Raw genomic sequence first — 26,573 nt, forward strand, 5'->3', positions numbered from 1 at the left:
GTTAAGATCAGTGCCATAACACGGAGCTCCGTAATTCGTTTAAAATTGTACAGTCTACCAAAGTGAGCGCGAACACACAAAAAAATGCATATGGCATATAAAAAGTTACCAAAGATTACATCATTTTTCTGTAGTAAAGAGCAAAATATATTACAATTTCACCTGCAAAGAAAATTAGATCCCCTATAATTGTACAACCGTGTACTGACCGACTCTCCTAAAGCTTGCTTAGGTTAATATGAACCAGCAGCATTCACTAGAAGAAAAAAAAATTCAGTTGAAACCAGTCGAAACATGGTTTTACTAAACTGAATTAGTTAAAAATTTAAACATCATATACAGGTAATCGCTCCTCAATGGCGACTCGGCAAATTGGGCACTTTTTACACTTCTCACAGCAGATGCTGCAAACAAGGGAGAAGGGGGAGGGGGGAAACATGAGACCAGTATTTTAGAGAGAAGTATATTAATTTGATCTAAGAGTAGAATTGCCAAACCGGTGTAGGTGTGCACGGTATGCAGTCAATCCTCTTCGGAAAATAAAAGTTTTCATCAGAAAGGAAAATAAACTAAAAATGGATTGATTTTCACACCATAATGGAATGAATGTAACAAAAACAGTTCGATTGACCGAGAACTTTTAGTTCCCAGGTGTGTGGCCAATCCTCTTTGGAAATAAAAGTATTCACTAAAGTAAACTAAGAGTGAAGATACATAAATCAACCATGACCTCAAAATTTTTTCCGAGAAACTAAGCCTTTTTGGTGACTCTAGAGTCTAGTCCATTTAATGCCATGAACGTATGTAAAACATAATTACGTTAAAAATCAATCCTACTTTGAGAATTCAAAAGATACTAATCAAGTCATATTTGACAGAGGTATGGTCATTTGTGAACCATTTGGAGCAAAAAAAAAAAAAAAAAAAAACCTTACACTTTGCAGATTTACTGCTTTTGCTCTAACTCGGTTTATTGTGAGTACTTATGTTGAGCAGTAAGAAATTAAACAAAAGAAAACTTCTGAAACAACTCCATTTTATTTTATTTTAAGCAAAAGCCCTAACTAGACAACCACTAGAATAAACATTGTGGAATGCCTCAGATATTCTCCATGTGTATTTGCATCCACCTACTTAGTTTATGACGAAGTACCGTTCTCTTGAAAATTCCAACCGTGCCTTATAAACCAATTGGTGACAACTCTTTTACAAAAGAGTTTGTTTCTCAAACAACATGTCTTTTTATTGTTTGAAATGGATTGGCGTTGCAATGTGCATATGTTTACCACAGCTTAGTGTAGGAAAGAATACATTGAGGTTGATGACCATACCTACAAAGGATGCGATGCCTACATGGAAGCAGGACCATGCTGATTTCTCGTTCGAAACAAACCCTACACAACACTTTTTCCTGGCCAGTACAGCAAGACAACAACATTTAGGCATTGAGGTGGCATAAAAAAAATCTCGAACAAATTCAAATAGCCATAATTATATAATACAACATTAGCAATGGCAATAGAAATTCAAAGTCACAAGTTTCCACTTTAACTGAGTGACAAAGACAATCAATGATAAAAAAGGAAGATGTTCCACAGCAATCTCATTCAGCAATATAATAATGTATATCTAGCTCAAGCTTGATGGCTCTTTCGTAAGAAAAGATAGACAAATCTATCGTTGTAGGGGATATATATTATCTAGTTTTACCCATACCTTGTTTGTCAAAAGAAAAAAAAAATCTGCAGTCAATCCTAAAACCTTAACCAATTTCTTCCCCACAGTCCACAGAATAAAAATACCTTTGAGCTTATCTGCAGCTCTATGAGCAATATCTGCAGTGAGTCTTAACAAGTCATCATTCTCACCAATACACTTCTAATCTACACCATGTGTACAAATTATTAACCAAGTCTCTTGATTGCTCTTCACCATGTAAACATATCTAGTTCATCGGAATTTTAAGCATTCCAAAATAAGGGATCGAAGAAAAAGCTATTTATTACGTTCTTAATCTACACCACGTGTACAAATTATTTTAAGCAAGTCTCTTGATTGCTCTTCATCATTTAAACATATCTAGTTCATCGGAATTTTAAGCATTTCCAACATAAGGGATTGAAGAAAAAGCTATTTATTATGTTAAACCTGAACTTCACAATCATCTGCTCAAGTTGATTCCACATATCTAGGCTGATCAAGGAACATAGAAATTTACAATTACGCCAGCAAGAAAAAGCTATTTATTATGTATTACACTGGACGGTCAATGAAAGCAACAGTTGTTCACACTTCACACCACATTAGTGTGATGTTATTGAAACCCTGACAGAGAGAAGAGAATATTACATTTTGAAGTCTTTCAAACTCCTGCTGGCTATAGTTGGTTATTTCTGTCTGCTCACCAAGGGCTGCTTGAAGTCTCCAGATCTGAGACACAAAATCACAAATGAAGCAAAACTTAAAAACGTTACCACAGACCAGAAAACACAATAAGAACAACAACTAAAAGTTTAAGAGGCATGCGTGACTGTACACATGCAAGTTTTTTTTTTTAGTGGGTGAGAAGGGGAGTGCACAAAATCCGCTAAACAAAAGAGAATAGTTGAACTACTATCACCTCCTCAGCAAGATCCTTCTTAGGCATTTTCTTCACCATCTCAGGGGGATAACCGCAGAAAGTGTTATACCTGCAAATTGGAATGAGATCACAAAAATTAAGAGAAGCTAAAAAAAGTGTAATACCAAAGAATTTGAGGGATCTAAAATATAAATCAACAGCAAAAATACAAAATGCAAGCAGGAAAAATAAAAAATAACCAATATAGAAAACTCAGAAATGTAAAATTAAGGATTTGGAAATTAAAAGAAATGGGGTACAATTAATTAAGCAGCACAAAGAGAAAAATGAATTGTACAATTGCAAAAGCTGAAGTGAAAATAAAAGGACTAACCCAGAAGCCCCTTCTTGGAAAAGTCGAGCCCGTTCCTCATGACTTCCTTCATCAATAGACCACCAACCCAATAACCTATACTTCACAGATTGCAAAAGCAGAAGTACAAAGTTACTAATTCAGTGATTCCCAAGCATCGGACACTTGTACCGATTAAAAAGAGGTAAGTTCATGCCTATGAAGGTTTGTCTCCTGATAACAAGCCTGCCTTACCTGGAACCATGATGCAAGAAACCCAAGTAGTCATAAGCTCTTGACGAGAATGTAAAATATCTTCCTGAGCCAGCCCCATTTTTCAGTAAAAGCACAAATTTATCCACCAACTTAGAAGCAGCAAATATAACACCAGCTCCTTGAAGTATGAAAAGAGGAGAAAAAAGAAGAGGTAGAGGTATATTTCTAGCACCAGTAGGTGTTCCCTGAAATTTTAATCAGTACATATCGGTTATAAGGCATCCAACCAAGAAGCCATGTCCAGAAACCAGAAGCATGTGTACCTCTAAGCGCATACAAAGGAGTACTTGGAAACCAATTACTGGAATTTTCATAACATGGCCACCAATGTCTTGCAGGCCGCACATTCCATCCATTTGCTGATTCTCCTCGGAAGAAACTACTAAACCACTATTCCAGTCAAGATATCTGATAGTAGTTGAAGATGAAGTAGCTTCTCTTGTGCGAGAATTTCTGTGAATCACCGGATTAGACCACTTTGTACAAACAAGAAAGGCAAAACACTCCGCGATGCTGCAGAAAAGAATGCAGATACATCACTATTTTACATCTTTAAACAAAATATTCCTTATCCATCCACTCAAGGCAACACACAATAAAGCAAACAAAAGTTTCAAGGCAATATGAGACAAGAATTACCCAAAATTTATAAATAAGTCCCACCAGCCAAGGGCACCTACATCTCCTGCAATAATGCATCAGAGAATCAGAAACTAGCCACCATTAACCCATATAAAAACAGCACCTATAGATAGCTATAGACATACACTAAGATACAGTAGAACAGCCAAATCATTCAAAGATAATCGACAGTTACATCAACATCCAAGTGAGGAGGGGATCTGATAAAAGGTAAGAGAACTAAATAATGAGAGAGAGAGAGAGCGAGCTTAGGAAATTTACCACATAGCTTTAGGAGGGTGAAAACTGTAGCAGCCACAAAGAAAACCATTGAAATTGCCACCCAGAAGTGCTACAGACAATAGATTGAAACAAGTAAAATAGGCATAAAAGTCTTCAACGCCATTGGTAAAAATTTCGGCTCCAGTAAACTTGGGTGTAATATACAACTAGAAAACTTACAGGTAGGGTCTCCCATATTGCTTCATCACTCATGCTTTCCTCATCTCCTGGCATGAGAGCCCTGCACATTCTGTATAACAAATGACATCAATTGCCAAGTTGAAGAATAATTAGTTATTCTTCAATTATTAGCTTGCTTGAGAAATCAGACAGAATGTACACATGTTAAATACATCAACTTTAAGAATCTAAAAACTGGCAAGTGGTTGTGTGTGATTGCATTCATCCATTGGTAAATCCAGATTTGCTTCTACGAGTATCATATAACGAGAGACGAGACACTAATACAAGAACAGCAATTTCTTAAAACATGCAGATTACCCTAGTAATTCATACACATATCTCGGATAAATGGAATTACTACTACAAGATTGAAAAGAGCCGGATCACCATTAGTATCCTAGCCACCAAATTTCCCATCAAATATGTTCCTTCATATAATCAGTTTAAAAGAAGAATGGAGAAAAGAGAGAGAGAGAAAGTGGCAGACAAAAGGCATGATGGCAGAAATGGGTTTTGTCAAGGTTTGAGAGAAGGCTATCCTCCCTTCTTTTTCATTTTAGTAATGGAAGTTTTGAGTAGAACATTGATTATGACGGCGGAAAATGAGTAGCTGGACGGCCTCAACATAAGCAGGGTTAAGGAGAATATCTAGATTTCAAATATACTATTTGATTTTATTGCCAGCTATTGAAGTAATTGTTACTGGAGTGGGTCACAGATGAGTGCAAAAAGGGTATAATTTTAGCTTTACTATCCTTTACTATAACCCCAAGGTTGCATTGTTTCTAATTTTGGGACAAGTAATACCCCGGATGAACACTTTACCCTAGGAAGCAAACTCTTCCAACTTGGTTACACACTGTACAAACATGCCCCTAGAATGATTCTCGCATGAGCCTTGGTCTTAAACTCCAAAAAGAGCATTAAAGAGTGCATCTTTAAATCTGTGACACCACTACTAGTAAGTTGTATACCTTTTTCCACATTTCGTTAACATATTAACACCTCCGCATGCATTTAACTTTTTATCTATAGAGGCTTGTCTCTATAGATAGAGAAACCAGGGTTCATAGAGGATTATATCGCACTCACTCTACACTTTTTCCATGATCACTTACAAAAGAATAAGCCGGAAATATTTTTCTAAGAAACAGCAGAAAACGTCCTGCCAATTGTTTATAAAACCAGCACAAAAGACTAATGTGGTATATCTCAGTAAAATGGGTGAAATTACTTAAAGTAATTCAGAACAATATGTTTAGGGGGGTAAAAGGATCAACTGATTGAATTAATAGGTAAGACCACCTTGGCAACAGGAACTAATATATGATTTTCTAGAGAGATGAATGCTGAGCATACCTGAAATTGTCAATTAAAACAACGATTTCAAAGAGCAATAAAGGGAAAAAGACGATCTTCAAGTTTACTGCTGCAGAATCATTAACTGTGGAAGATAACAGAATATTAGTAAGCTCGAAGACATAAAGACACTGAGTTATACAAGAATAAAAAAAAAGCTCTTCGTTCCGAGCTATACTATTTTATTCAGCCAACAATGTGGCACACATCATACGCAGATAATCACAAAATGAAATGTATATGAAGTACTATAAGGAGCTAATATTTCCAATCAATTCTACATTACATTTGCTAGAAGAACTCCAACATTTATGTCTGTGTGTGTGTGGTGGGGGTGGAAAGACAACACCACCCTAGTTGCCAATATTCAGTAATATAAAATAACTTTAGGGTGTTGATTATATACCATAAACACTCTCCAGATGTATACAAAGGAGCAGCTCAAAAGCAATAAGCAATGGTGTTGCGACAATTGCGTGGCAAGGTGCCCACTGGTCAAGAAAGAAAGAAAAACTTAATAGTATATATGCAGTCGATAGGATCTTTTAATATCACATTTTCACATCCAGAAGAAGAGAAATGAGGGGGGATTTGTATCTTACTTTTTGAGACACAGTTTTTATGGATAGGTATCAAAAAAAATTTGACATACATGGCGATTATGGGGGACTGAAGGAGCAGGTAAAGAAAATCTTCCTCGGGCAACAACAGCATGAAATGTCCAAAGCGGGAAAAAAACTACCCTGCATATCAAAGTAAACAAACACAGAAATTACCCTCACAAACATTACATAAAAAAACAGTTACAAAGTAGCAAAACTTTCGGCTGCCCAGTTGCACCAGAATAGCAGAGAATGATATTCCAGTATCTTTCCAAAACAAACAGACATTCACAAAGTGCCGCCAAAGTTTCTGATGTATATTCATTTTAAATCAACTTTGACAATGGACAAAATATAGGCTATATAGCAAAAGACCCAAACAGGTGGCACCCTATAGAAACCTTGATTTTGACCCACCCAACTTAGAACAAGGCCATATACCCTAACGTTCTGATTTTTTTATTCTAAAAAATAATGAACCTGCCACCCCCCCCCCCCAACCCCCACAACACAGACCAAAAACACTATTACTACAAAGATATGCTTGCTAACATGATCTAACTCTCCAATATAAGCCGAGCTGCAGCAATGCAAACACTTTCACTTATGTACAAATTGCCGCTAATCCACTAACCTCTTCCCACACACCTCAAATGAACAAAACCTTCACTAACTTTTTACACGAATCCCTCTTCCAAATCATTCTACCCGAAGTTCAAGACTTTGTTTTCATAAATTAAACCAACTTTCCACCAATTGAAAAGCTACATTGTCAGCCTCCATTTTCCATTTCTGGAAAAAACTCCTTTTGCCAAGTACTATTTACTAATACTGATCATGAATTCATGATCACTAAAGGAAAACCCCAAAAGCTTGGATTTACAACCTGAACCTGCATTATGCAAATATGCATAAATTGATTTGACATGTCTTTACAAATTGTAACTTGTAGGTTATACAAATTGATTTGATATGTCGTCACCTATTCCCTGATCATGAGATTCTTTTAGCAAGGATAAAAGAAGACTTATTTCTATGATTTCCATTGGTCACCCACCGGAAATCTTGTCGGAAAGAAATAGAAGGGTCTCTGGAAGGCATTAAGACTATGGGAAATGCTTTAGATTGGTGGTTTAGCACTAGATTTTGGTTCTATTGTAATCCTGAATTAAGTGTCAGCTCCATTCTATTGTTTGTAGAAGGACAAACAAACATTGATTAGGATCTGATCTCATTTTCATGCCTTTTAGTTTATTTAGTAATTGCAGCCCTTAATACGGCTTTGCAAAACCTTTCAAAGTCCAACAAGCATATCCATCATGCCCACTCCCACCCTTTATCACTAAAAAGACCATGTGCATAAATGGAGAACTACAAATTCAGATGTCAAATCGAAAATTTTTCATATATCAAACAGGAAGCTCTACCACTTCCCACTTTACCCATGGACAGCACAATTCACACGAGAGAATTTGACAGTACACTTTAGACTTACTGGGTGCATTCATATGGAAGCAAATCTCACCATCCACTCTCAGACTCCATGGGGGCATTTGTGGCATCTGCCCCACTAGACTGTCTAAGTTCTACAATTTTCATATCCTATGCTAACAAATCATAATCCAAAGACTACATGCAATGCAAAAGGTAAACTCAGAGAGGTTAATTGCTCAGGATGAATGAAAGTTCATTTCGTCATACAAGCGACAAAATTCTCCGGGGGAAAAAAAGAGAAAAATTACAAAGTAGGTCCCATCAACCACTATTCTCTTCCATCGAATCCCCACTCCCCAGCTTTGACTCGTGGGCTCAAGCAAAGAACAGTGTCTATAATTCTTACCAAAAAAGTACAAGAATTTATATCAGAGGCAAGAAAACCCTTCAATTAACCATACCAAAACCAGAACTAATCAAAACACAGACCAACAATTCCACCCGTGAAACCAGCCAATTTAATCAATCAAATCCAGTACGCAATCGGATGAAAAATACCCAAACATACCCAAAATTCCAAGGCTAAAAAAAAACACGCACTAACCAAGGTTGGATAAAAGCGCCCAAAAAAGGATATACATAGAAATTTGATGAACAAGAGAAAATAGCATACCACCAAGAGTTGGAGACGACATGGTCAAGCTTGAGGACGAGGAGGACGGTGAAGCAGAGGAGGAGGCTATGGGCCGCCAGCGCCTGTAAGGACTTCAACACTCGACGCCAGCTCGACATTTGTTTTTTCCGATTGCTTCTGTACCCAATATCATTCATATACATGTGTATATACCCTCAAAAAATTTTAAAATTAAATTATTAGAAAAAAAAACTAATATAACTATATTTTAAATACGACAAAAATATACTTTTCAATAGTCCTTCAAGTGAGATTTTGGTGGAAAAAATACTTGTATGACATCTATGTAACATGTTGGAGAAATATAATCTGACGAATAATAAGATGTCACGTTTTTCAATCGTCAAATTTATTTGAGGGACAACCGGGATGGTTTCTTATAGTTAGGGATGAAAAAAGGAGAAAAAAAAAAGTTTACGGAAGAAAATGAAACCTAATCAAAATTCAATTCCAATTAAAAACATATTTATCAAATGAGAATGAGAGAAAATATGTTGATTTTTGGGACAGGAATACCGTCGCTCTAGCGATCCTATTATAAGATCGAGCACTAGACCTCCACGTACACGAAGATTAAATTGGACAGAAACGTAGGTGCTCGAGTTACAATCATTAGATCACAAAGCTTAAAAACAAAGCCGTTTTTTGCAACGCGTAATTTACCTTGTCTTATTCATGCATAAAGAAAACTCGACTAGTGTTCTTAGTTGCCTAGCTAATTCCAAACATCCAGCTCCATGAATCCAACTCCAATTACGAGAATTTCAAAAAATAGGATTCTTAATCAACAAAAGTTATAGACAATAAAGCTTGATCAAGAATTGGAAGGCACATTCAACAAAGAAATAGTTTTAGCGACACACAACCGTGCCTCATCAAATTTAATTCTTCCTCCTCAGCTGAAGAAATTCGATTTGCTGGAAAATTTAAAAGAAATTGTAAACTATTGTTTGTTCAGCGTCAAATTCTTTATTTTGATTCGGAATTTGGGCGGAGCAGAACTACCCTCAGATGGCTCAGCCCTTTTTTCAACCTTTGTCGTCGCTACGGCTGATCCACTAGCTTCATTTGGTTTCAATCGCACAGTTCCAGCCTGAATGCTTGCTTCCTCTTTTTTGTTCTCCAACTGCGACTGAGATGCCTTCATATCATCACTCAGAAGCTTTGCCATCTCCTTTTCCTTTTGCTTTCTCTCTTTCTTCAGACGCTTTCGCTCCAGATATTCAGGACCATCTCGATGTTTGTGGCCTTCCCGCTTCCGTTTCTTCTCTGTCCCTTTCTTTTTCTCCTTTTCTTTGCTATGAGGAGGAGAAATCATACCAGATGAACCACCATCAAACTCATGTCCAGGCACAGACAGCCTCTGTAGGCTCGCATATTTTTGTGCCCCATTGTCTATGCTGTTATCTTGCATGATGCCAGGGGACGATCTGTGCGCAAAAACTTTGCTCGAGTCTGCAGTGCACTGAAGGTCCTTCCCTGAAGTCTCACCTCCACTTGGAACTTTTGCACTGCCGATGCTAGCAGTCATTCTGGACCCGTGGTCAGGACATGAATTGACCTCCTCGGGATTCTGATTGCTTATGTTCATTGCCTCAGAAGAATTCCTTTGTGGTGCATCCACTGAAACAGAACTGCTGGCCCCATGTTCAATTTCATGGTGCCCACCGTGGGATCTTTCAACAGCTTGATTATTGACCTCCTCTGCATTACTGCTTGCAGCAGAAGATCTTTTGACCCTGATCTTAACTACAGGCATTCTCCTTTCATGACTATTGGAAACACTATCCGCTTCCTTTGGGACATCTGTGATTGCCACATCCATTTTACGTTCAGCATCAGCATTATGGGAAACAGTATCTACTTCCTTTGAAGCTTCAAGGACAGCCAAATCTTCATGAACCACATTCAAAGTGTCTGGAACTGACAAACCCTCAAGTGGAAGACTTGAAGTCTCTGGGATTCCCAAACCTTCGTGCAAGGGGTTTATAATATCTGCAGAGGGTAATAAGGGCTTTGCATCCCCAAGAATGGATGAAAAGACGTTCTTTGGTTCACCGCAAAATTCAGCAGCATCCATGTGCAAAGTTTTCTCTCTAGGGACTCCGAAGAGTGTAGGAGTCCTGCAAATGAAAGCTTATAAAAAGTGAAAACTCAGAGATTGAGAACCCGCAAAACCCTATTCTTATTGGGAGGGGAAGCTCACAAACAATGCAAAAAAGCAAATACCTGAGACATTATTTAAAAGTTTTTAGTAAACTAATTTATTTAGATATAACTACAAAGCAGATTTCCTCTTCAGGAAAAAAAAAACTTGGAAAGTAGACTCATGATCCAATGCTCCCACAAAAGAGGATGGAAATTGCCAGGATGCACCATAGCATTTACAACTTAATAAGAGAATAACTGGTACAAAAACAAATGATGCAAATGGAACGTTTTAAGAAAAGTAATGAAATATCGTTAGGAGCTCAGTAGTTCTTGATCAGGGAAGGTAGATTTTGGTGACCGCACAAAGCATGGAAAAATCAAACATGTCCATGCCAAAGCATATTACAATGAAGGAGGATTTACTTATCCAACAACACAAAGAATCTGAGAGAGCAAACTCAATACTCCGCTTCTATTTTCCACTTTTCTTAAGTTTAGCAATATTCCTTAATCTTAGAGAAGAATTGTAGACTTTCCAAACTTTAGGGCAATCAGCTAAACTTTAATGATGGATGTTTCTTCATCAGATTGATGCTCAGCTCCAGATCAAGAAATTGGATGTCAATAAAAAATTAGTGTCCAAGAAGAAGAGGGTTCAGTTTGAATTTGGGGGTGGTGGGTAAGAAATTGATGGACCCCTTAACATCGCAAATCCAACCCACTTGACTAAAATACTTGATGGAATAACAGAAATCAATTTACTAGGACTATCTATCTGCTTTCATGAAACTCCAGAATGGAGCTCAAGCATTTTTTTAAAGAAAATAAGAATATTGCAACAGAGCCACACCTATGCTTGCACACATTAAATTCGGGTATAGGATAATACACATATTTAGCTTGCACCTGCTTAATCAATTGCAAAAAGCCCCAACACATCAAACAGAAAGAGTGACAGTGCAAGAAGCAGACTGACTAATAACCACCACACAAGATGCAAAACCATCAAGTCACTTCAATAGGAATTGACATTCTTGCAACCCAAAAAATCTATCAAGTATGCACTTGAAACAGAGAAAAGAAAAGAAAAAAAAAAAAAAAAACGAGGATGACGAAGGTGCCAACCTTCCTGCGATGACTTGTAAAATGCAGAACAAGTGGTGACGAAGAAATACGTTGCTGAATGCTAAACGGCTTTCCAGCAGACGAAGCAAAGCCACAAGAGTAGTACTTTTGATATCATCCTTAAAATCAGACTGTACTCTTGCATCACACAATTGCAAAGCATGTACACCGAGTTTTACCTGTCCTGCAATTGAGGTACATAACAGAAGCAAAGGGCTTACACACAGAAATCAAAAATGGATACAAGGTCCTATTAAGATGCGGATAGTTCTCTTTTTTTTTCCAAAAACAAAAGTGAGCAGAACCTCTAAATGATGGCTCTTCCTCCACGTATTTCATAAACAGAGACAAAGCTGCATCAATGCCTTTGCAGTGGAATTCGATGTCAAGCAGCGCTTTGCTTGCTTCTATACGAACTTGCCACACTGGTTGAGACTCTTGAAATGGTTTAATAAGTTCGAAGACATGATCCTGCAGCAAGTAACAAACATGGAGATATGAACCAATGTGCACAAGCACCACGTAGCAGTCCATTTTTATTCAAAGCTAAGAAAGAACTTACAAGATGTATGAACTCAGAAAGTTTAAATGCAATTTGTATCAAGGTCCGTATGCAACTGATTGTCAAGATGCCATTGTAGCTAGGCATGAGTCTGGTGCTTTCAATACAACAAGTTTTGGACAATCAATCAGTTACCAAATAATTATTCCAACCCCTTGTATCCAAATGCTAGAAGTAAACTGCACCTGTCAAATTGCAAAAGCCGATCGATGCGCTTCAAAAGAGATGATAGAAAGATGATACTCTGCATCATGGGATATAACAAGCAACAATAACATGTAAGCATTCACAACACTTAACACAAAAGAAAGGAACTAGAAAAAAGCAAGTCTCCAAAACATGTTGCTTTCAGAAACATATACACAACAATGGAAACATACAGATCACATTCTTGTCAACTCAACATCAATTATGGAAACAGTTGTGTCTTTGATAAAGCTATAGGCGAATCCAGAAAAACGAGAAAAGAAGTCAAAAATGGCATAATGCAACATCTAGTTAAAACAGAGAAAACAATCAAGTTCAAACTTAATAGTTATAAAATCTGACAATCAAGTCATTGAAAGCACACTCAATTTATAACCCATTATTCTTGCCAGCAATTCTAGGAATTTAATATAAGGTTAGGAATTTATAAGGATGAATGGGATCTTCATCAGGGACAGATTGTAAAGGCACCGAAGATTAGATTTAGAGATTTGTCGATGGATTCCAGATTTCATAAAGATTAAAGAAAAACAGTCAAAAAATGTTTCTAAGAAATTACAATAGATTCTATCTAAATAACATATGATATTTTGATATCTATGGACTTGAGTTGCACTGACATAACCTGTCACACATAAAAAACTTTGCTAAGTGAGAGTAAATTAGGCAAGAAGTAAGAGAAAAACTTCGGTGAGTGCATGCACACGTGAGAGTAACCGACAAGTTGACAGTCACAAATTAGGAGCTGCAACAGAAATATCACAAAGCAAAGGAGCCAGAAAATTAGGCACCGAGTTTTACCGTCATTTAAATTGGGCTCAAAAGATAAACCCAGTTTCCTGGGCAAACAACAGGCAACAGAGATGCAGCGGTCATTTAGAGGGGAAGAATCCAGAAAGTGACGTATATAACAACTTCGAGCATTCATTGGTTGAAAAGGAAAATAATCTTAACAAACCTGTTGCCCAAATTCAAGTTCACCAACCGACTGGACTAGAGCAGCAAGCCAGAACACATCAGAGTAAGGATTCCCATTGTTATCATTATACTGTCAAGAAACAACAGAACAAAGAGGGTAATGGATGTAATCATGAGCACACAGAATATAATGAACTGAAGAGAAAAACTTCGTCATACCCATTCATAAAAATTGAAATAAAACATAGATCGCTTAACCAGAAACATTTTCTATTTTTCTCCTTCCAGGGAAAGGAAATGGTAAAACCAATAGAACATCAACGTGCAAAAAAAGAACCAGAAAATAAGTGGCTTTCGGGAAGGGGGGAAAACGAATTTTACCCAATTAAATTGTCTCATCAACATTTTGGCTAAACTTTAAAATAAATAAAAGTCTTCATGCGCCCCAAACGATTGATATATATGATACACTAGTAACATGACATTACATATTGAACTTACGAACCATTAACAATTTCAAAACTGACAAAACCCGTTTGCTTCATAACCAAATAAAATCCCTTTGCTTCAAATCTAGCTACTCCTCAAAGTAGAAACTGTCTAAAGGATCGAGTATCATTAGTTAATACAAGGATTTTTCAACATTTACTACTGAAATCACTCAACGAGAATTGAACAGATGAAATTAAGGCACATATTTCTTTCATACCATTGTAGACTCAGTTGCACTGTCAATCATCTATAAAGAGTAGTATATTTCTCACATGTGGCCTATATTGCCTAAATGTGAATGAGAATCACAGTTGCAAAACACCACACAAAATTCTCGACACTCCCGCACTCGTGGGCTGGACTGTTGACTTTCTGAAGGCCCAACAAGTGGCACATCTTAACTTTAACCAAGTGGAAGGTGCGATTCAAACCAAGACCTACCATTTGGCTAAAGCTATGGTATCTTGAAAAACACCAATTTTCCTAAAAGCTAAAGCTGTTAGGCTGGATGAATCTTTATCTTTTATACATTCCTCAACTTGTAAAATAGTTGATGTTAGCCTCATTTGAACAATGTCATTGGTGTACCATAGGTTTATAGTTGACAAAATAAACTAACCTTCAGAAGTTGTAAAACGAACTCGACGGCTTCTCTTGGGCTTTTCTTTTCTGCAGTTCTGACCATGGCTACAGCATGTGGAATGGCCTGAAAGAGTAAAACAATGTATATAAGCATTGGAAGTTCTACAAAAGAAATGAAGCCAAAGGGTTTTAGCTTGACATCCAGAAATGGGGTAACATCAGTCCCAATTTAAAATTGTCAAGGATTCAGCAGGCTTTTCTTGATGACTGAGTAACAGTAATAATTCTACATTATTCTTGAAAAACAAAATGGGAAAAAGTGAAAAACTGCATCTAACATTATTTCCTCCTGTTATGAATGATTCTCCCGATAAAGATATCGAGTTTCTCTATCCTCCATGCATATTCTTCTTCAAAAGCGGATCAAATACAGTGCTCTTCTAGCCTTAAGCAAAAACATGAGAAACTACAAAGAATGCAACCTCACATAGATTTAGTGCAGATGAAGTATAAATAGGGACCAGAGTCATTCTTCATCAAACCCGAAAATTTCAGATCCTTGAATTCATGAATCAAGTAAGAAATATAACATATACTATTTGGCATCGCAATAAGCTAAGAGAGTAAGTAAGAACAATCACGATTCAAGTGAAATCAACCACATAGTTTGGTCATAACTCATAACTGATAAATTCTATATATATATATGGTTTGAAAGCATTGGACCCATATCAGTTTGGTTTTTTTCCAAAGTATAGCCCTAACACAACCACAATAATCTTTGACCAGAACAACTATTGCAAAAAATAATCACTCATTGTTTATAATTACATTGAGCTTTCATCGTACTGTGCTCCCCAAAGAGCAAAAGATATGGAATTCTGTATTTTAAATTGAGCCGCAAATGAGCAATTCCACGTGACCAAATATTTCACGAGTTTGAGATTTTCTATTAACATCCCAAAAAGATGAAGCCACGTGACCAAATATTTCCAAAAGAGTGAGTAAAAATACAGGGAAGAAAACATGCATCAATTATAAACTTGATACATATCCTACCTCACTGCATTACCTCAAGAACGAAATACTCAGGAAAATCATGAAAGTCGTTTGACCTGTAAAAGACCACAATCAGGTAAAACCTTCTGGTATTGAAATATGACAGGAAGTTATACAGAATTTAAACTCTATGAATGGGAACTGGGAAGAATCTCACTTGGGGAGTCCAATGTCTGTGTCAAACCTTTTACTTTTGTAAAACTTCACCAGATGATGTAAACCAGCCCAATCAGTTTCCTGCCACAAATTTCTATGGTCCCATATCAAGAAGAAAATTAAAAAGAAGAAAAGAAAACAACAAAAAAAATTAATTGTCCTTCAAAATACGCAAAGAATTAAGAAACTGCAAAGCCTTTCACATATAATAAAGGATAGATAAATCAAAGATGAACCTCATCACCCACCATCCATGAAATGACACCATATTCCATGCATCATTATATGTAGAAATAAAAAAGATCATGAACTTTTAATTGTACACAACAACGAAGGGTTTACTAAGGCATCAATTACAGGATTAATGATCACAAAAGGCGGGAGAAATCATTTTGATACATCTTTAACATCATGGTAAGGCTCTTCAATATTTTGTCTTCTCAGTTGTGTAAATAGACTATTTTGTTTCAAAAACAGCGAGAACAAATAAAATAACTTTGTGCAAGGGAAATTCGTGGACTAAACAGGGTTAATAAATTACAAAGACCAATCAAATTTATGATTTTATGGCTAAATTGAGAAGATCTATCGTTGTAAAACAATTGTAAGTGAGTAATTAATAACTTGTAATGGACTAAAAAGTGTATTGATTATGGGGTTCATAACCACCACTAAATGCAGTTGTATTGGTGAACAGTACTGAAAACAACCACTTCCACAGGAAATATTTTGGAATGAATAAGGGAACATAGATATAATACCTCAGATGCAGTGCTAGCCAGCGCAAACACTGCCTCAATTCGAACTCTCCAGAAGGCCTTGACACCATAGAAGAATGCAGATAATCACAACATTCAAGACAGATTAATCAATATCAAAAAAAAATTTGAAAGTTATCCTAACCTTGGAATCACATAGGAAATTATTTAGAGCATTAACAATAGAAAATGAAATCTGAGGTTGAGCCTCCAATGCTGCGATAGCTTGTGTTTGGGCAACAACATCTTGGTCCTTCTCCAATTGATTAATCTGATTAGACATACCAACTTCACAGAGTCAAAAAATCAATTAACTAACCAAAATTTATTAGTTGATAACATCACTTTCATGATTGACATAGAGATTTTAGAGAATGTAAGTTGATGTAACATTTTATTAATAATAAGGGCCTTTCAAGAAGGAAATCTAAAAGTAGAAGGAAGCAATCATCTCTTTTCAAAAAAAAAAAAAAAGAACTAAGCAATCATCGTACACTCCCAAGTGTTGATTACATATAAAATAATAGTGACAAAGACAGCATGCTAAATACTAATTGATCTAAACAACCTGCCTGAAGGAAGAAGCAGGACAGGAGCAAGTGAGCAACTATGCTGTCGTTTGACCAACTCCTAACCACTTCACAAGATTCAAGGTTCGATTTCCCCCTCCCTCAAAAAATTAATATAACCCCATGTGATTCATTGGGATAAAAAGCAAAGAAAAAAAAAAACCTGCCTTGAAGGGTCAAGTATGGCTAATCTATTAGATATAGCAAAAAATTACCAAAACTATAAAGCCAAAAGGACTTTATAAATCACCTAAAGAATGCTACTGTGCATTACTGATAGCATATTTTAAATATATATATATGCACAAACTCTTACCCACATCTGTATAGGTTGATTAAAATGAATTTCAGCAAGGTACTCCATTTCAGGATCTGCCCTAATCCATGACAATGGGGAATCCATACTGCAACAAAAAAAATTCCCAACTTCAGAAATTGTTGATCATCCATGTCAAAAATTCCTATTGAGGTAGGATATACCTGGTTCGCATATCGACAGTAGGAACAATATCAACATTATCATCTGAGCCATCAGGTTTTGAACCCTTTTTTGGCTTCTGAGCACGTCTAGCAGCTAGTTTGGAATGGCATTGTATTTCGAACAGCTGCCATGTATCTCCAGTCAATGGAAGCACAGGATGGTCGTACATGCCATCAAGTTCATAAACCCTGATACTCATCATGCCAGGCCATCCATTATCGCCATCTCCGATCTCAGAATCATTAGTAGCATTAAGAGTGGATGCACTTGAATCAGCAGCAGCTGTGCATTCCCGCAAAACCGCCAATTCAACCATATTTTTGCGTTTGTTATATGAAAATCCCATCCTTAAGTAACCAAAGTTGAGAAATCAGCTAAAAAAATCCCCATCATGCAGAAGACTGAAATTTTCAGTTCACATATGGTATACCTTAGCACTGGACACCCACATGATCCCACCCAGCGAGGAAAAAATTCTTTAAGAAAAGGACGCTCCAGGTTTCCAACCTTGTTAGCAAAATGCCGAAACTGCAACATAGCATATGATTGCACAAATATATGAATGACTTGATATATTAATAAAATAGCATCCAAAACACCATTTACACCATATTAAATTATACTCTGAAGCTGAAAAGGCCAAAAGAATTGAAGATTTGTAATCATCATAATTCAGAAGAATGAAATCACCTCCTTTGTACTAAGAGACCTCACAGGACAGCTGTCATCTTGAGCTCGAGAAACTACAGTCTGCAGGATCTACATATTAAAACAAATCAACAAACGAAAATCACTCAATGAGACCTTGAACCCAACCAGGCCTAAAGGCTTAAACACCAAAGTAAGCAATCTCTGCGATAATAAAACCAAATAATTTCTTCAAGTATAACTGAAAAGAAGACATTTCGTGAGGACATGTTCGATTTATTATCACCAAAACCAAAGCTCATGCAACCATGATCTACATCCCTTCTATTTTTGTAATTTTGTCCAATAGATGACAGACAAACCATTGAATTTCTTCCTCCACTGCAACCTTGATCTAATTAGATGTAGTTCTCCTATTTTAAGCACTATTCTTCTACTCCTAAAAACAAGCAAGTTCCTAATACTTCTGAGATAATTCCCAATCCATGATCAAATCAAGAGGTTACAAGATTAGATAACTACAATTAATAAGTAAAAGGATCAAAAATAAGATATCGAACAGTGAGTAACCTGTTTAATATTGGAGCGCTCAAGAAAAATTGTCAGAACATAATTGTTTAAAGAAAAAATGAAGAATCGATGCAACTTGACAGCCAGTGTAAATCTTTATCAAAATTTATGAACAAGAATCTTACAGATAAATCCAGTAAGCAACCTGCTTGATATTGGACAGATTCAAGAAAAATTTTCAAAACATAATTGTTTGTTGCTGCTTGAAGGCCAGTGTAGATCTCTGTCAAAGCTTATAAACGTGAATCTTACATCGATATCAGGTTTTGTTGCGCATTTATGCTAGCTGCTCAAATAAGTGGACTGAGGCTTCTTGTTGTGGTGCTAGTTTCCAGGAAAATAAAAACATGTTTTTAATGACCGTATTGCATAGTTTTCTTCGCATCCAAAAAGTAATTTTATGTATTTTAAGGAAAAGAAGCACACTATTACAGGGAGACTTTTAGACCAGTTTTTGTTGCACAATTCTGACATATACTTTATGTGCACATCCACAAGAAACTCATGCACTTTTAGCACAAAGAACCATGTACAAAAGAAAAAAACTAAATTAAAATAACCAAACTAACAGGACAGCTTTTCAAGAACTTTATTTAAAAACCCCCAGCACCAAGATGAAGATAATGAAGGAGGTAGAAGAGTAGGCAAAACAATCCCTTTTATCAAAATATGTGCATCTATGCAGATGCATAAATTAGCCAACCTAGCATTCACTCTCAGAAACAAAAGTTAGCCAACCAAGCCAATCTATGCAGATGCATAAAGAGACAAATGCAACAAAATAAAGCAAAAATAAGAACAGACAGCCAACATCAAGACACATTTTTCATTTTCACGCCAAAGCTACATAACTAGCAACTGATGAGCAGAAGAACAAAGATCTCGGAGGCTTACTTTTCGGAAGGACTCTGGCCCCATTTGTTTTTCCAACATCTGAAGGACTGACACCTTTTCCAAAGATAGCCAATCAGTCCAAGGGAGAAGGAAAAGAAATAAGAAAAAATAAATGAAACAAAATTAAATATTAACAATGACTTACAGATTTCCATGATCGTATCTTTCCATATATACCAATGCAATGAGTTCCATACAAATCTCTACAAGAAGCAGAGGAGCTCAAAGCCGTCGCACCACTATCATCTGCTCTGCAAACAGCACAATTTGCCTGCAATTCCATAAACAAAATTGGTGGATTTGCATCTTGATGTTAGAATAAATACTTCTAAATGACATTTACATTCTGTAACACACGGTTATTCGATTAAGAATTGCAATAGCTGCAACTAAATAAAAATGAATGGACATAATATAAAATATAAAATAAAATAAAAAACACAGCCCCCAAATTGCATGGAACTCATAAAAACATTTAAGAGATGAAACAAAAGAACCCAGAACATTAACTCAAGATTTATCGTACTATTTGCGCAACTGATGGATATTTTAAGATAAACTTTTGACAGGTATTTGTCTTACTCTGGGAATGTTTTTGATCATATGAATCTCTCCCCCTTAATCTTTTTGGGCAGCACCCCCTTGGTGCTTGAATAAAAAAATTTCCATTCAAAAAAAAATTGACCGGAATTAAAGGCCTTTGACCTAATAACTATGGCTTTGGAAATATCCAATATATTATCACAGCTAAGCTGTCAAGTTCCAAACCCAACCAACCTCCTCCCATGTTCTCAAAAATATGCAGTACATCATTTCAGATGTGTTGCCTTTGGTTCATGTCCTCAACTATGACTTCCAGTACTAGGTGGGCCGAAAGTACAAGGACCGTATCGTGTATTGGACTTGCACACAAGGGAATGTTAGGATGACTGCAACATTACATGGTTTCCCCATTATAGCCCTAAGCTTTCGAGAAATATGCCAACATTGACAAGATAACTTGGTTTATTGTACATAAAGCATCTAAGTCAGTTTTTAGCATAGATTCAATTATCCCTAACAAATTACAAAAGATTAATTTTAAAATTTTACGTAGTTCGGAAAACACTCAAAACAGTAATACGATTGGGAAAGATACTAATACAAGCAAAAGAGATCCATCGAGAAATAAGTAAACAATTTTTAAAATTTTACGTGGTTCGGAAAACAATAATACAACTGGGAAAAAAACTAATAAAAAGCAAAAGAGATCCATTAAGGAAAAAAAAAGCAATTAATTATATTAATATTTATTTACGTAGTTCGCTCACGTAAGTATAACAGACAATGAGAAATCCCTCAACATAAAAGTTTATCAAAAAATTTCTAAAAATAACAACGTATTGACTACTGACAAACAAACAAACATTGCCCCTTCACAGGTAAAACATTTTTGACCGGGTGCACATGTATGCAGAGGAATGCAGACATCAAATACTTGATCAAGTAAAAGACCAACACATTAATAGAATTAAAAGGAGCAACTAAAGCATAGAGCTTCCAAGTCTGATCTGGAGATGGGAAACTAAGGTTAAGTAGCGTTGGCTGCTAGAGGCCTCTTCAACAATTGGGTAAAATTAACCTCAAACCTGCCTAACTTGCCTTCTGTTGTAAGTCATGGCAACAGCTTAAAGTGGATATCACCACTTAGTCTAGCAGTTGAACCCATCACAATGACCTCAAGGCTCAAGGTCATGGCTTCAAGTACCCCCCCCCCCCCTCTTCCCAAAACCAAACCACCCCCCCCCCCCCCAAACACACACAAAAAAGGCTTAAAGGAAGGAGAGGGAAATGAAAAGTAATCCTTCTCAACATGTGAAAAAGTAAAGCAATTAGCAGCTTTTGGGCATAGATACACAAACCACAGCATACATGACCATAAAAATGAACAACAGATGCAGTAACAACAAAAAAAGCAAAACTTTTGAAACATAAACTGCAAAAAGGCCACCAAACAAAGAAAAAGTTTCATAATGACATTTATAGGCTCCAAAAGATAGTCACCATTCCTAGTTATGCAATCAATTAATCCACAAATAACAGAAATCGGTATAGACAAACCTTGTATCTCCGATATCTTGCCTCATTATTGCCTAAAAATGTTTTGATAAAGGAATCTGTCAAAAAATCAGCGAGACCATCCAGCAACCACTCTGACATTAAGCATTAGGAATCCACATTAATACCAATAAGTTCATTTTCCTTCAAAATTAGCACAATAATAGAAACCTGATTAAGCAAATTAATACACTGTACGACCTTACCATCATTCGGTGTCTCAGCGGTTATATATACTCCAAACCATTGTCTTGCAAGGGCAAATGCAAGTTTAACGCTAGTGTCTATGGCCTGAAAATTAGAACATGTTTCCATTAGTCATTGTAGCACACTACACAGGACCCCAGAAAGGCGAGGATAAGGATACAAAATATTTTTGCCACACCCCCCCCCCCCAAGAAAAAAAAAAGGATGAATAAAGTTCTATCTCTCTCTAGCATTGATTTACTTATACCATTCTGAAACACATATAAATCATAATATTCAGAATTTGGTATGACTCATTCCATATCGACAATAAAACTAACCTAATATACTGTTTTAGCACTCCAAAAAAAATACAGACTCAACAGTGTGATGCTCTTCTGTTTTCAACACATATTAACAACTCTGCTAGCAACAGCAATATAATCTCTGTAGAGCTCAGAACACACTGGAAGGAAAAAGATTTGGATAAAGGCTGGCCACCAAAGAAATGGGAACAAAGGCACCTTTAGAGCTCATTTCTACATAACCACATTCCCATGGTAAATCTTGTTCAACAATTCAGTCAAAATTGCTTTCCATGCTAACTATTACCCACCATTGACCTATTGATCACTTTTCACTATCTCATATATCTGTATGTATATTTTCACCCAGCCAATTTTACTAAACCAATCCACGAATGAATTTGATATATACTAACCAGATCAATAACTTTATCATCGTACAAAACTTGAGAACTAAATATGCACAAGGAGGCCCCCAAATTTGACGATGAAACTGCCATCTCAGGAGCCAGAAATACTTGCTTGTATGAACCAAATGGGAATTTGGCTGCAAGATATTCTTCATAATGCCTGTTGAAAAATAAATTCACAAATACGAAGCAATCTAAAAATATCACAAAGAGAATTGTAAAATGATAACAAACCTGAATGCATTATGGAAAAATTGGACACTGTTGTGCAGCTTTGACAAATTAGCTGGCAAACACATATGTGAAATAAGACCAATATGGCTGTCAGGAAGGATTTCAAAAGGAGCAACTGCTAAAGATATCCACCGAGCAGCAACAGGAGTTTCAACTCTGTAGACGTAAGTTTTGCGAGGAGGATCATCTTTGCTCAAAACCTGCAGTTTAAGTACAGAACAGGAGACTCATTAAGCTCAAGTGGAGAAAAACGTAACACACTCACCCAATTTAGATAAGCTGCTCATGTATTGTGGTGATAAAGAACTTATTAGTTACATGATTCTAAGACAACACCAATACAGGACATTCCATGATATGTTACCTTGCACATTACTAGATGTAGACTCGCAATTCGATGACTATGCCACAACCAATTTATGTTTAACTCATTGCTCAACAAAATTACAAGAGCCAAGTGCAAGTGAGTTTCCATGTCAGATTCTTAGGTCATAATTGAGGATTCATATCTACATGGCTATGAATTTTTTTTTTACCACAAATAATTACTAAAAATACATGCGAACATGTGGCCCAATGGTAGAGTTGCAAGGGTACAGCCAAGAGGTTGCAAGTGCAATTAGTAACATTTAAAAAAAATATTCTAAAACAAACAAAAACAGACATTAAAAAAAACTAAGCAATCACTAATACGACCCTGACCACATTGTTTAACTTATGTTGTCATATAATGATTTACATTTTGCATACCATAATGCACGTAATTTATATCTCCTCAATCAGTCAATCACATTTCCATTTGTATAACTACAGAAAAGTATCAGCCATAGCACATAGAGCAAACTCAATACTAACTGCTTCCTGGAAGCCATTGAGGATGCAATGTAAATGAACCTCCGAAGAGGCGGCTAGAACTGGCAATAGAACGAGAAACTGGAACAGAACTGTTTCTCCTAAGATAACCCTCAATTATAACTGCTTATCTTTTTTATTCTTTTTCACAGAATGGGATAGAGGGAGACGCAGCAGACACTGAACTCATTTCAAATTAATTTTCACTTTTGTCATCTCCAGCACATAAGATTTTACAAAATCAGAACATCTTTTTGGGTGCTGGAAGTTGAACTAAATCTCAAGTGAGGTGCACTATCAACAGTGATCCATAATCTCTCCATCTAGGGTTTGCTTATATAGTTTTTTTGCTTGCCACGAGCGAGATTTCTAGTGTAGATTGCAACCTTTGATCATCTTGAATAAATAATAGATATTAAGATGTTTCGTCCTCTGAAAATTTAACTATATCTTTCAACAAAAACGACTATACTTAGCAATGTTCTGAACAACCTCCCAATTTATATCCCAACTCATCTAAGCCTTGATTTGAAAGATGCGTGCGGTGAGCGTGGATTGAACACGCGACCTTCAGATCTTCAGTCTGATGCTCTCCCAACTGAGCTATCCCCGCAAATTTATGCACCAGCAGGGAATCTTACGGTCATTTGTTAATAGCAGTGGTCCCCTTGAGATTGAAGGAATAACAAGGTCAAAGGAAATACCGATTTTCTTTCTAGATTAAAGCTTAAGCTGCAAGGGGTAGAGATTTTAGAGAGGGAAGAATGAATTTTTCCAGGTTGTGACAACAGGTGCAATGAACTTACTCCTTCAACTTCAATTAAGGTTCAATTTTAGTTGCTGCAACTGCCTTTATGGTCACAATAAAAAAAATTAATAAATATAAGGTCAGGATTCACCAATTCAGGTAAGACAGTAATGACGGTCATGCATTTGGGCCATGTCTCAGAGTAAAGTGAAATTACTCAAACCGTCAAATTTCAGGAATTTCATCAAAAACATCACCAGAAGCATTCTTAGTGCAGCCAACTGCAGTCTATTGTCATCCAATTTATTTCACCTGGTATAGTAGGCTTCCAGTGCTGACTGCCACAAGATTTTGGGATACCGTAAACTCCAGATCATAACTGAACAGAATTAGTGAACATAAAGAATTCAGAGTATGGAATGAATATAGCCAAAGTTGCCAAAACCAAACTCAGAAACAAAGGACATCAAACAGTTCATACCAACAACGTTGAGAGCTATCATCCATACAAGGGAACCAGCACCGTGCACGCCTTATCTGGTTATTGGTATGTATCACATTATCATCAAAATGGATCCCAGTCTCTGTCCTCTCTACCCAGTAATTAATACGAACTAATTTCACATTCTGCACCCAACATCAACCTACATGAGAAACCATGACAATAAACCTCATCATGGCAGCTTACCTCAAAGAAAAAAAAAGGACGGTAAAAATAATTCTACATGAATGTTAAACAGTTGAACATATAAAAGTCGAGGAGAAGAGAATCATTGACAGATGTATAGAACAACCAGGAAAAAAAAGGATAGACAGGAAACGTTTTGCATGGGTGGAATTTGGGTGTTCCAAATTCAAATACAGCAGGTTTCATGCAAAGTATAAAATGCACAAAAGATTTACCTTAGAAAGCTGTGTATTCTTTTTTGCAACATATTAGTCATTGGTTATGACAAAAACTTCCCATTTAATCAGTAATAAAGGCACAAATAGAAACAAGAAAACCAAATGAACACAAACTGACAACGAAACGAAACATGAATATTCCCAAGGCTGCCACAAAGCCAGAATCAAGGAATTGCGCAGGAATTCCAAGCATGAACATAGGCAGCCACTACGACCTGCTTTGCCTCAGTGGAAGATTGAAAGCCATTCTCCATATGCATTTGGTCCTGCAGTTCAGGTACACTCTTGAAAGCCTTGCAGCAATTGATAAGCAGATTCGGAGCCAGTTCTCTTTCCAGAGCCGATGTATATGCGACACTTGCAGCATCAGCTGCAGCAATAGGCGATGAAACCAAGTCCCATCCCTTCTCACTCTCACCATGCTGGTGATGCGGATAGTACTCGAACTCGGTTGGCTCTCCATCAACCAAAATAGTCTCGATCCCCAAATTCTCTGCGTGTAAACCAACAATACCAATGTCCGGAACAGCAATTTCCAACTCGGTATAACTAGATAAGACAAAAAAAAATAGTGTTCACTCAAATTACGCACTGAATAGGGACCAATAATGCAAGAAGATTCCATCATTGCCAGTCAAATGAAACGACCGAACAAGTTCAATGGCAACTTCATATTTAATTCAAGCTTAAAACAATCCATTTCGTGTTTATAGCAAACAAAAACTGCAAGAACACAATGACAGTCGCAAACATATACTTTTAAACAGGCCAAATGCAATATATAATACACATAACCCATATATGCGCAATCAGGGAGGGAGCAGTTGATTCTGAATCAGGAAAAATTCATACCAGCACAAGTTGAAACTACAGAAGACAAATTCAAATTTATACATCGTACAAGCATGAAAAGAAAGAAAGAGAGACGGACCCGTAGATTCTGCTGTGATCCATGTCAACTGAGAGGCAAAGCTTCTGGTGACGGACTACGGCTCCAGAATTTTCAGGCTTAGAATCCTCGTTCTTTGGCTTACGAGGCTTCGCCATGGCTCGCTCGCTCGTTCACTTTCTCGACCTATCTCCAGAGCTTTATTTATAGAGGCCCTTAATGAATCCACTGCCCCTCTCGTAGGACGACCGTGCCCTAGCTCTGTTTTCTGTTTTCTTTTTTTGACCGTTCACGTTGGGGGCCTTTGGCAATTATATAATCTGACGTAAGTCAATCTGGGCCGTTCGTAATTCGGTGGGTAAAATTTGTAGATGTACCCCTAGATTTAAGTTTTCTTAAGAACGATTCTAT

General features: G+C 36.7%; 2 protein-coding genes and 1 non-coding gene across 7 annotated transcripts; all 3 read right to left on the minus strand.

The window, feature by feature from the left end:
• Nucleotides 1-70: 70 nt before the first annotated feature.
• On the minus strand, nucleotides 71-8,482 carry LOC119986472. 3 transcript variants are annotated; one of them, XR_005465273.1, is made up of 14 exons: nucleotides 8,343-8,482; nucleotides 6,286-6,376; nucleotides 6,040-6,124; nucleotides 5,634-5,718; nucleotides 4,272-4,341; nucleotides 4,092-4,161; nucleotides 3,828-3,873; nucleotides 3,452-3,701; nucleotides 3,168-3,373; nucleotides 2,955-3,034; nucleotides 2,621-2,690; nucleotides 2,350-2,430; nucleotides 1,332-1,411; nucleotides 71-404 (listed from the first exon to the last, which is right to left on the minus strand). XR_005465273.1 is itself a non-coding variant. In XM_038831034.1 (14 exons), the coding sequence occupies exons 1-14, from the start codon at nucleotides 8,459-8,461 to the stop codon at nucleotides 326-328; spliced, it is 1,407 nt and encodes a 468-aa protein (XP_038686962.1). In that variant the 5' UTR covers nucleotides 8,462-8,482; the 3' UTR covers nucleotides 71-325. The 3 variants fall into 3 exon arrangements, 2 of the variants coding, with proteins under 2 accessions (XP_038686962.1, XP_038686963.1); XM_038831034.1 differs by having other exon boundaries at nucleotides 2,955-3,029; XM_038831035.1 differs by lacking the exons at nucleotides 71-404; nucleotides 1,332-1,411 and having other exon boundaries at nucleotides 2,349-2,430.
• A 615-nt stretch (nucleotides 8,483-9,097) lies between these two features.
• On the minus strand, nucleotides 9,098-26,439 carry LOC119986712 (transcription initiation factor TFIID subunit 2). Of its 3 annotated transcripts, none has more exons than XM_038831382.1 (25): nucleotides 26,205-26,439; nucleotides 25,489-25,822; nucleotides 24,849-24,994; nucleotides 24,680-24,746; nucleotides 22,768-22,967; nucleotides 22,540-22,693; nucleotides 21,839-21,923; nucleotides 21,636-21,727; nucleotides 19,681-19,806; nucleotides 19,536-19,589; nucleotides 18,114-18,182; nucleotides 17,854-17,951; nucleotides 17,423-17,770; nucleotides 17,259-17,346; nucleotides 16,519-16,644; nucleotides 16,377-16,433; nucleotides 15,617-15,696; nucleotides 15,473-15,515; nucleotides 14,438-14,524; nucleotides 13,367-13,456; nucleotides 12,387-12,445; nucleotides 12,202-12,292; nucleotides 11,945-12,110; nucleotides 11,640-11,823; nucleotides 9,098-10,486 (listed from the first exon to the last, which is right to left on the minus strand). In XM_038831382.1, exons 1-25 carry the CDS (start codon nucleotides 26,318-26,320, stop codon nucleotides 9,307-9,309), a joined length of 4,140 nt encoding a protein of 1,379 aa, XP_038687310.1. In that variant the 5' UTR covers nucleotides 26,321-26,439; the 3' UTR covers nucleotides 9,098-9,306. The 3 variants fall into 3 exon arrangements, with proteins under 3 accessions (XP_038687310.1, XP_038687309.1, XP_038687311.1); XM_038831381.1 differs by having other exon boundaries at nucleotides 25,486-25,822; XM_038831383.1 differs by lacking the exon at nucleotides 25,489-25,822 and having other exon boundaries at nucleotides 26,205-26,333.
• Nucleotides 24,160-24,232, minus strand: TRNAF-GAA. The gene has a single exon. It is a non-coding gene; the product is annotated as a tRNA-Phe (tRNA).
• Nucleotides 26,440-26,573: the final 134 nt, after the last annotated feature.

This window comes from Tripterygium wilfordii, chromosome 20 (genome assembly GCF_013401445.1).
Source record: "Tripterygium wilfordii isolate XIE 37 chromosome 20, ASM1340144v1, whole genome shotgun sequence".
NCBI classification, from domain to species: Eukaryota; Viridiplantae; Streptophyta; class Magnoliopsida; order Celastrales; family Celastraceae; genus Tripterygium; species Tripterygium wilfordii.

Coding starts and splice junctions, on each gene's coding strand:
- LOC119986712 (XM_038831381.1), bottom strand. CDS start 26,320: ATGGCGAAGCCTCGTAAGCCAAAGAACGAGGATTCTAAGCCTGAAAAT. Junction 24,747..24,848: donor GATAGCTCTCAACGTTGTTG/GTATGAACTGTT, acceptor AATTCTGTTCAG/TTATGATCTGGAGTTTACGG. Junction 21,924..22,539: donor ATGATAAAGTTATTGATCTG/GTTAGTATATAT, acceptor TCTAATTTTCAG/GCCATAGACACTAGCGTTAA.
- LOC119986472 (XM_038831034.1), bottom strand. CDS start 8,461: ATGTCGAGCTGGCGTCGAGTGTTGAAGTCCTTACAGGCGCTGGCGGCC. Junction 4,162..4,271: donor CAATATGGGAGACCCTACCT/GTAAGTTTTCTA, acceptor TATTGTCTGTAG/CACTTCTGGGTGGCAATTTC. Junction 1,412..2,349: donor AGTTTGAAAGACTTCAAAAT/GTAATATTCTCT, acceptor TGTACTGGCCAG/GAAAAAGTGTTGTGTAGGGT.